This window comes from Stigmatopora argus, chromosome 9 (genome assembly GCF_051989625.1).
Source record: "Stigmatopora argus isolate UIUO_Sarg chromosome 9, RoL_Sarg_1.0, whole genome shotgun sequence".
In the NCBI taxonomy this organism is placed as follows: Eukaryota; Metazoa; Chordata; class Actinopteri; order Syngnathiformes; family Syngnathidae; genus Stigmatopora; species Stigmatopora argus.
The window spans coordinates 19,034,973-19,045,082 of record NC_135395.1 but is presented as its reverse complement, the minus strand read 5'-3'; the positions used below and the strand labels follow the sequence as shown (position 1 = coordinate 19,045,082).

The 10,110-nt window shown below is 43.9% G+C and overlaps 4 protein-coding genes across 7 annotated transcripts in view; all 4 read right to left on the bottom strand.

The window, feature by feature from the left end:
- Positions 1–2,227, bottom strand: LOC144082515 (uncharacterized). Its single transcript, XM_077609740.1, has 6 exons — positions 1,545–2,227; positions 1,121–1,468; positions 639–965; positions 428–565; positions 317–357; positions 1–242 (listed from the first exon to the last, which is right to left on the bottom strand). Exons 1-6 carry the CDS (start codon positions 1,591–1,593, stop codon positions 123–125), a joined length of 1,023 nt encoding a protein of 340 aa, XP_077465866.1. The 5' UTR covers positions 1,594–2,227; the 3' UTR covers positions 1–122.
- A 614-nt stretch (positions 2,228–2,841) lies between these two features.
- On the bottom strand, positions 2,842–4,503 carry LOC144082517 (uncharacterized). The gene is made up of 6 exons (XM_077609742.1): positions 4,316–4,503; positions 3,912–4,241; positions 3,474–3,797; positions 3,270–3,395; positions 3,159–3,199; positions 2,842–3,084 (listed from the first exon to the last, which is right to left on the bottom strand). Exons 1-6 carry the CDS (start codon positions 4,362–4,364, stop codon positions 2,965–2,967), a joined length of 990 nt encoding a protein of 329 aa, XP_077465868.1. The 5' UTR covers positions 4,365–4,503; the 3' UTR covers positions 2,842–2,964.
- Positions 4,504–5,582: 1,079 nt separating this feature from the next.
- On the bottom strand, positions 5,583–7,277 carry LOC144082516 (uncharacterized). The gene is made up of 6 exons (XM_077609741.1): positions 7,109–7,277; positions 6,698–7,033; positions 6,242–6,568; positions 6,032–6,169; positions 5,921–5,961; positions 5,583–5,846 (listed from the first exon to the last, which is right to left on the bottom strand). Exons 1-6 carry the CDS (start codon positions 7,155–7,157, stop codon positions 5,727–5,729), a joined length of 1,011 nt encoding a protein of 336 aa, XP_077465867.1. The 5' UTR covers positions 7,158–7,277; the 3' UTR covers positions 5,583–5,726.
- A 1,447-nt stretch (positions 7,278–8,724) lies between these two features.
- slit3 (slit homolog 3 (Drosophila)) overlaps positions 8,725–10,110 on the bottom strand; it is a 129,677-nt gene continuing 128,291 nt past the window's right edge. For all 4 annotated transcript variants that reach the window (XM_077609733.1, XM_077609735.1, XM_077609734.1 and 1 more), the window contains one exon: positions 8,725–10,110. This exon is cut by the window's right edge and continues 290 nt beyond it. The gene's annotated coding sequence lies outside the window, so the exon portion shown is untranslated.

Genomic DNA, 10,110 nt, shown 5'->3' with positions numbered 1-10,110 from the left:
TGCGGTGATAAGCATCAACTAAAATAGAAAAACCAGAGAAGCAAGATTTTGCGGTAGATCTCACGTGAATATCGTTTTAAGACTACGTTTCCCAGGCACGATTGGCGACGAATTTCGTGGCGCTAGCATTCCCGTAGTCTGACGTCGGCGTACGTGCTCAATTCCCCGCCGGTCGGGTTCCGCTTGCTTCTTTTTTTGGCGCTAAAGGTCGGGGCCGAGTAAATCAATGCGTCCTCGTCTCTCTGGAAGAGAAGTCTCCGCGTTAAGGACAAGAAAGCGGATCTTTAGCGAAGGCCAGGGGAACTTTTCCACTCACCCGGTTGGATGTTTCATCTCGTGTTTGTGTTTGTGGACAAGCTGGTCATGGAAGGAAGAAAATGCCATTTGACAACCACTGGCTTGAACTAACCGAAAGGGTGTCTTTTACCTTGGCAGCAACAACTTGGTTTTGTCTTGAGTTTGTACGTAAGAAAGGCCATCAGAATGAAGCTCAAAGCCAAAGCAGCACCCAAAGCCACCGTCGTCCATCTTTGGGAAGCGCCCCTGCTACCATCGGAATTTTCACCTTAAAAACGGCACATTTGTCAAGAATTCAAGTTATTAGGACTTTGACTTGGACTTTTTTTTCCCTGCCATACCTGCATGGGTGCTTTTCGTTGCCTTTTCCAGTAGAGTCTCCCCACAGGTGGCCACCGCACATAAATAATTTTGGGAATCGTCGGCGGAGTTGACGAAGGCGCATTTCCGCATTGGGCCGCCGCTAACATTTTGGCCTTGATGGCGGAGGTTGTAAATGAAGCTGGGATGCGAGGCGTTTGCGCTCGTTTGGAACCAGTAAACCCGGTGTCCGCCGTCCCTGCTCGATTGCTTGTCGAGAGGGGGCAGGACCGAGCACTGCGAGGTCACGGACGGGCTCTCGCTGGTTTGCGTCACGCTAATGACGGACGGTTTGGCATCCGGTGAATCTAAAAAAACATAGATCGACCGTCAAGTCGTTGAAAAAAGGCGAAAAGACAGGCGGGAACATGTGATGAGATCCTCCCAAATATTCTATACAGGTCAGGTTCTGTATTTTAAAATGGATGCTCTTAAATTCAATATTGTGACTTGTCATATTTACCTTTCACCTGCAGAAATGTTCCCGACAAATAAGTCACACCCGGGCTATATTTAGCCGATTTGAAGCAGTAGTAGACGGCCGTGTCACTTTTTTGCACTTGATTAATTATTAGAAAAAACATTCCGTTGGCATGTTCGGCAACGATGTGATCCCCGATGCCCGCGCTATTCCATTTTCTACCGCTGCCTTTGAACATTGCAGGGAAGGTTCCCGAAGAAAGTCGAAGCCAAAAAATAAAAATATCCGAATCAGGCATCAAATCAAGCTCATTTTCTTGGAGGCACGTCAAATGGACACTTTGGCCCACGACGGCCGTCTTTGTGGAGAAGTTGGGAGGCTCCGCGTACCCTGAAAAAAAAACACACATCAAAAACCTGTTCACAAGTGTTAAATACCACGCGATTAAGTAATTATCTGCACTTGCCTCCATATAGGATGAGGATGAAAAGGAGACAATGTGCCATCCGCCGCATTTTGTGGCCGTTTGGGCGAGTGAAGAGCAGTCCGTGGAGGATGACGGCACCACACGGTCGATGGACTGGAATCCAATCGCAGCGAAGGGGAGGGAACTACTTGGCTGGCGGAAAGAACATTGGTTTCTCAGCAGGTTGCCGCCCTGAGTAAGATTCTTTTCACTTCTACTACATTCTTTGATCCTAACCGAGAGATGATTGGAATTAGATTTGAATTTGATTTCATCCCGTATTGGGGAAATTTCTTGGTTGCACTAGCAAGATACACAAGACAATGTAGACCTAGCTAAGAAACGGGAGCCACACACAGAAAGTCCACAAATCTTCCGTATGTTTGGATTTCCGTATGTTTTTGCCTCCAGTCTCTCATATTTTCTCTTTTTAATTTTTGATGCACGAGAACTAATGATGACAATGATGAAATTGCGCCCCTAAATCAGATATATAGATGTACAAACTGAACCAGTCAGCAATTGGAAATATGGGCTGCTTTTCTAAATTCTCGTCGTTTTTCCATTCCAATCGTTTGAGTACCAAACAATTAAGGCAATTATTGCTTATTATTTATGTCGCTGACCTCCCGAAATCAAATCAAAAGCCTTTACTGTCATTATACACAGCTGAGTATAACGAAATTGGTGGTGCGACGCCACAAAGTGTGTTTTCCCAGTAAAAACATAAATAAGTCATATAAAAATATAAAAAGTCACGTCCGGGCAAGATCTGACGTAGCCAAGGTTCCACGACATATTTAATGAAAGACATGTGCTTGATTGTTTTCACTTCTGGGCCAAAATACCGCTGGTTAAAATTAAACCGAAATTCAGGAGATTTACGTTGACTTTTTAATGAAAACAGTTTTTTCCCTCAGACTTTTGAGTTTGTTATGTTTTTGCGATGGTTTTTCATCCGCAAGCCATTTGTGATTTTTGCCAGAGTTCTGCGACATTATTTTGTGTTCATACATTTGAGTCTGTGACATTTTGTGCCCTTGTGTTTCGCCTTTCTGGCCTCTGAAACTGTTAGTTGGAAGGAGCGCTATTCAAAGAAAAACCACCCCCCCCAAAAACCACCGACACAAACAGACTTTAGTCTTGGTGCAAGAAATGGTGCACGCAAAGTGGAAACCATGTTGTGGTTGAAAAAGAAAGAAAAGTTCTTCCTGTCCAAGTGCCGACTGGGTTCAAAGCACAACTGATCGAAACAGACAAATCCAGCCCTCATTTTGTGCCTTATTTTTTATTTTTCTTGCGGTGATAAGCAGCAACTAAAATAGAAAAACCAGAGAAGCAAGATTTTGCGGTAGATCTCACGTGAATATCGTTTTAAGACAACGTTTCCCAGAGACGATTGGCGACGAATTTCGTGGCTTTAGGATTCCCGTAGTCTGACGTCGGCGTACGTGCTAAATTCCCCGTCGGTCGCGTTCCGCTTGCTTCTTTTTTTGGCGCTAAAGGTCGGGGCCGAGTAAATCAACGCGCCCTCGTCTCTCTGGAAGACAAGTCGCCGCGTTAAGGACAAGAAAGCGGATCTTGAGCGAAGGCCAAGGGAACTTTTCCACTCACCCGGTTGGATGTTTCGTCTCGTGTTTGTGTTTGTGGACAAGCTGGTCATGGAAGGAAGAAAATGCCATTTTACAACCGCTGACTTGAACTAACCGAAAGGGTGTCTTTTACCTTGGCAGCAACAACTTGGTTTTGTCTTGAGTTTGTAAATAAGAAAGGCCATCAGAATGAAGCTCAAAGCCAACGCAGCACCCAAAGCCACTGTCGTCCATATTTGGGAGGCGCACCTGCTACCATCTGAATTTTCACCATAAAAACGGCACATTTGTCAAGAATTCAAGTTATCGGGACTTTGACTTTTTTTTTCAGCCATACCTGCATGGGTGCTTTTCGTTGCCTTTTCCATTAGAGTCTCCCCACAGGTGGCCACCGCACATAAATAATTTTGGGAATCGGAGGAGTTGACGAAGGCGCATTTCCGCATTGGGCCGCCGCTAACATTTTGGCCTTGATGGCGGAGGTTGTAAATGAAGCTGGGATGCGAGGCGTTTGCGCTCGTTTGGAACCAGTAAACCCGGTGTCCGCCGTCCCTGCTCGATTGCTTGTCGAGAGGGGGCAGGACCGAGCACTGCGAGGTCACGGACGGGCTCTTGCCGGTTCGCGTCACGCTAATGACGGACGCTTCGGCATCCGGGGAATCTAAAAAACAGTCGTTGAAAATGTGATAAGATCCTCCAAAATATTCCATCCAGGTCAGGTTCTGTATTTTAAAACGGCTGCTCTTAATTCCATATTGTGACTTGTCATATTTACCTTTCACCTGCAGAAATGTTCCCGACAAATAAGTCGCATTCGGTCTATATTTAGTCCATTTCAAGCAGTAGTAGACGGCCGTGTCACTTTTTTGCACTTGATTGATTCTTAGAACAAACATTCCGTTGGCATGTTCGGCAATGATGTGATCCCCGATGCTCGCACTATTCCATTTTCTACTGCTGCCAATGAACACTTCAGGGAAGGTTCCAGAAGAAAGTTGAAGCCAAAAATAAAAAACCTGAAACTCATTTTCTCGGAGGCACGTCAAATTGACACTTTGGCCCACGATGGCCGTCTTTGTGGAGAAGTTGGGAGGCTCCGCGTACCCTGAAAAAAAAACACATCAAAAACCTGTTCACAAATGTTAAATACAGCACAATTAAGTGATTATCTGCACTTGCCTCCATATAGGATGAGGATGAAAAGGAGACAACGTGCCATCCGCCGCATTTTGTGGCCGTTTGGGCGAGTGAAGAGCAGTCCGTGGAGGAGGACGGCGCCGCACGGTCGATGGACTGGAATCCAATCGCAGCGAAGGGGAGGGAACTACTTGGCTGGCGGAAAGAACATTGGTTTCTCAGCAGGTTGCCGCCCTGAGTAAGATTCTTTTCACTTCTACTACATGCTTGTGATGATGGGGAGGGAATTAGTTTTGAATTTGATTTTATCCGTATTGGGGAAATTTCTTGGTTGCACTAGCAAGACACACAAGACATTGTAGACCTAGCTAAGAAACGGGAGCCACACACAGAAAGTCTACAAATCTTCCGTATGTTTGGATTTCCGTATGTTTTTGCCTCCAGTCTCTCATATTTTCTCTTTTCAATTTTTGATGCACGAGAACTAATGATGACACTGATGAAATTGCGCCCCTAAATTAGATAGATAGATGTACAAACTGAACCAGTCAGCATTTGGAAATATGGGCTGCTTTTCCAAATTTTCGTCGTTTTTCCGTTCCAATCGTTTGAGTACCAAACAATTAAGGCAATTATTGCTTATTATTTATGTCGCTGACCTCCCGAAATCAAATCAAAAGCCTTTACTGTCATTATACACAGCTACGTATAACGAAATTGGTGGTGCGACGCCACAAAGTGTGTTTTCCCAGTAAAAACATAAATAAGTCATATAAAAATATAAAAAACACGTCCGGGCAAGATCTGACGTAGCGAAGGTTCCACGACATATTTAATGAAAGACATGTGCTTGATTGTTTTCACTTCTGGGCCAAATTACCGCTGGTTAAAATTAAGCCGAAATTCTGGAGATTTACGGTGACTTTCTAATGAAAACAGTTTTTCCCTCAGACTTTTGAGTTTGTTATGTTTTTGCGATGGTTTTTCATCCGCAAGCCATTTGTGATTTTTGCCAGAGTTCTGCGACATTATTTTGTGTTCATACATTTGAGTCTGTGACATTTTGTGCCATTGTGTTTTGCCTTTCTGGCCTCTGAAACTGTTAGATGGGAGGAGCGCTATTCAAAGAAAAAACACCTCAAAAAAACAAAAAAAACAAAACACCTACACAAACAGGGCGCCAGAAATGGTGCTCGCAAAGTGGAAACCATGTTGTGGTTGAAAAAGAAAGAAAAGTTCTTCCTGTCCAAGTGCCGACTGGGTTCAAAGCGCAACTGATTGAAACAGACAAATCCAGCCCTCATTTTGTGCCTTATTTTTTTATTTTTCTTGCGGTGATAAGCATCAACTAAAATAGAAAAAAAAACAGAAGCAAGATTTTGCGGTAGATCTCACGTGAATATCGTTTTAAGACAACGTTTCCCAGAGACGATTGGCGACGAATTTCGTGGCGTTAGGATTCCCGTAGTCTGACGTCGGCGTATGTGCTCAATTCCCCGTCAGTCGCGTTCCGCTTGCTTCTTTTTTTGGCGCTGATGGTCGGGGCCGAGTAAATCAACGCATCCTCGTCTCTCTGGAAGACAAGTCGCCGCGTTAAGGACAAGAAAGCGGATCTTGAGCAAAGACCATGGGAACTTTTCCACTCACCCGGTTGGATGTTTCATCTCGTGTTTGTGTTTGTGGACAAGCTGGTCATGGAAGGAAGAAAATGCCATTTTAAAACCACTGGCTTGAACTAACCGAAAGGGTGTCTTTTACCTTGGCAGCAACAACTTGGTTTTGTCTTGAGTTTGTACGTAAGAAAGGCCATCAGAATGAAGCTTAAAGCCAAAGCAGCACCCAAAGCCACCATCGTCCATCTTTGGGAAGCGCACTTGCTACCATCTGAATTTTCACCTTAAAAACGGCACATTTGTCAAGAATTCAAGTTATCTTAACTTTGACTTGGAATTTTTTTTTCAGCCATACCTGCATGGGTGCTTTTCGTTGCCTTTTCCATTAGAGTCTCCCCACAGGTGGCCACCGCACATAAATAATTTTGGGAATCGTCGGCGGAGTTGACGAAGGCGCATTTCCGCATTGGGCCGCCGCTAACATTTTGGCCTTGATTGCGGAGGTTGTAAATGAAGCTGGGATGCGAGGCGTTTGCGCTCGTTTGGAACCAGTAAACCTGGTGTCCGTCGTCCCTGCTCGATTGCTTGTCGAGAGGGGGCAGGACCGAGCACTGCGAGGTCATGGACGGGCTTTCGCCGGTTCGCATCACGCTAATGACGGACGGTTCGGCATCTGGGGAATCTAAAAAACATAGATTTACCGTCAAGTGGTTGAAAATGTGATAAGATCCTCCAAAATATTCCATCCAGGTCAGGTTCTGTATTTTAAAACGACTGCTCTTAATTCCATATTGTGACATGTCATATTTACCTTTCACCTGCAGAAATGTTCCCGACAAATAAGTCGCATTCGGGCTATATATATTCCATTTCAAGCAGTAGTAGACGGCCGTGTCACTTTTTTGCACTTGATTGATTCTTAGAACAAACATTCCGTTGGCATCTTCGGCAATGATGTGATGCCCGCTGCCCGCGCTATTCCATTTTTTACTGCTGCCAATGAACACTTCAGGGAAGGTTCCAGAAGAAAGTTGAAGCCAAAAATAAAAAAACAGAAAATCAAGCTTATTTTCTCGGAGGCACGTCAAATGGACACTTTGGCCCACGATGGCCGTCTTTGTGGAGAAGTTGGGAGGCTCCGCGTACCCTGAAAAAAAAAACACATCAAAAACCTGTTCACAAATGTTAAATACAGCGCGATTAAGTAATTATCTGCACTTGCCTCCATATAGGATGAGGATGAAAAGGAGACAACGCGCCATCCGCCGCATTTTGTGGTCGTTTGGGCGAGTGAAGAGCAGTCCGTGGAGGATGACGGCACCACACGGTCGATGGACTGGAATCCAATCACAGCGAAGGGGAGGGAACTACTTGGCTGACGGAAAGATCATTGGTTTCTCAGCGAGTTGCTGCCCTGAGTAAGATTCTTTTCACTTCTACTACATGCTTGTGATGATTGGGAATTAGATTTGAATTTGATTTCATCCCGTATTTGGGAAATTTCTTGGTTGCAGTAGCAAGACACAAAAGACATTGTAGACCTAGCTAAGAAACTGGAGCCACACACTAAGTCCACAAGGGGGGGGGGGGGGGGGTTTGTACCTTCCGTATGTTTGGATTTCCGTATGTTTTTGCCTCCAGTTTCTCATAATTTCGATTCAATTTTTGATGCACGAGAACTAGTGATGGGACTGATGAAATTGCTCCCCTAAATCAGATAGATGTAATTGGTCGCCACTGCACCAGTCAGCAATTGGAAGAATGGGCTGCTTTTCCAAATTCTCATCGTTTTTCCATTCACATCGTTTATAAGTACCAAGCGATTAAGGCAAATATTGCTTATTATTTAAGTTGCTGACCTCCCTAAATGAAATTCTCAGAGCTGCCAACTTCTCCGGAATTTCAGGAGTTTACTCCGGACGAGCGACGCAAACTCCGGGACTCCCCGGCAAACTCCCTAAACTGCGGAAATCCCCAAAATGTTTTTTGGAAGCTAATTTTTCGGAAAAGTGTCAAATTTTCAATTTAAATGCCTCGAAATTCACATCATGGCTTTTTGAATCCACTTAATTGAAGGATCTACTTGAAAGCAAAAAGATCATTTGATTTTGGAGTCAGTGGTCAATGAATTCTCTTATATTTCATTCTGCTTAGTCATTTAAAATTCTTTGCGCGTATAATCAATCCAGCTGCAATAAATTTGTCCCTTGGTTGATTTGCAAAGCGGGCCAATTTTTGCAATTTTTGGGTTTCAGGAACGGGAGAAAGTCAACGTCCTTTTCAATGGTGGTTTAATTGGGAACATTCAACACAAGTATCTGCATCATCAATCAATCGATCACTTTGGTGTCCTGTTTGCAAACCAAAAACGGCCGCCGATTCATTCGCCGAGTAGAAATGAATTCTAAACAATTCCCACACTGATTGGCAGACCTTTTTGTGTTTCAAAACGCGGTGAGTTGGGGTGTTAGCCAACATACGGTAGGTGAAGAGCAACAGGAAGTGGCTTCTTGGTTTCCGATGATGCTCGCTCGCTGCGTGCGTGCATGCTTTTTGCTTTTATAATTAAAAAATAGCTTCCTTGAAATGGAAGGCACTACATGCGAGCGTTTCGTTAAAAAATATCAGATTGGAGTTTTTTGCTGCACAAAAAGGCACCCCCGAAAAACATTGGCTGCATTTTTAAGCGTCGAAATTCAACGGCTAGCTTTAACTCACCAAAAAAATGTAACTAGGCAGAGCTTTTGGTATTTTTATTCTCGTTTAGTATTTCTCATTGCGGTGTGCATTTTTTGCCCTCATTTCATGTCAGGTAAAATAACCCAAATTACAATAGGATGCATGTATTGAAAAAGGTCTTTGATTTATTCAGATTGCAAACAGGTTGATGTTGGGGAATGTTTTAACACAGTTTAGTGCGCAATTGTTTTGTATCACAGACAAGAAAACAAAATCAGCAAATGTTTTGACTGATCAGGAAAAAGTCTGATAAACTGCCATTTTTCTGAAATAGTCCAACGTCGATTAAACATCGGTTTGAAACTTAAAAACCAAGAAAAGTTATTTTTACTTTGCAGCAAATAGAAAAGCGACGTTGCTCCGGTCACCCCGGAACACCCGCATTTTCCACTCACTTTTTTCCCATTGGGTAAGATTACGCTTACTGGACCAGCCTGGCTCGACTTGACGTTAGTTAGCACCTGCGCTAACGTTTTGTAGGGAAAATCATGTTTGCACTCTATCAAGCACGAACTTATTAACTAAGGAATGGGTTACATTTGTATTGTTTGATACTAAATATTGCTTTAAAATATTCCCAAATTTGACCTTTTAGTTATTTTTTTAAAGCCCAGATTTTTTTGGCGCAACTCCAATCTGAAACTTGGCCAAGTCCGGTCTTCGAGAGCCCCTGTAATCCAGTCTGTTTTCCATTTCTCCCTCCTCTAGCACCCCGGAACCAAATGAGAAACTCCTCAGCAAGGCATCCAGAAACTTCATCCCGATCCCGATGATTTGATTCGGGTGAGTTGGTGGAGGGAGACATGGAAAGCAGACTGGACGACGGGGGCTCTCGAGTCCGGGACTGGAGCGGACTTGTAAAGGTAGAACCGATTCTCAATTAAGAAGGATTTGTCTACAATCACAAATGCGTGAATCATGGACCGCCGCCGTTGCGACGTTGGAAACGTTAGAAAAATAAACCTCTGTTAGGCACATCCGGTTCCGTTTTAAGGCCAAAAAGTAACGAAATCATGCAAATAGGCTAAATATACAATGACTTGGATTAGGGTATAATTTCTATATAGATTTATACAAACATATAGGCATTTCTTATACTTTTTTTTAACGGAATGTTAATCTATTTGGCGGCGTGATTATTTTTGTGGTCACGGTACAAAATCCTGATCCTATGTGATGACGCTTGGTACACATAGAATCCACTTTAAACAAACAACTTTGGGAGAAGAAAATTCCTCATAAAAATAAGTTCTATGCTTCTTTTTTTTTTGTTTGTTTTTCTTTTCCTTCTTCCGCACTCTTCCGTATCTCACAATATATTTCTCTCTGCGGCCACACGCGCTAAAACACACACGCTCTCACGCACACGCACGAGTCCCCACGGTGGTTTTCCGGTGCGGCAAAATGGCGGCGGCCGTCGAAGGGGACGTGTAAACAAAAATAGGCACTTCACGAGGGGGGCGGGGCTTCTACGAGGGGCACCTG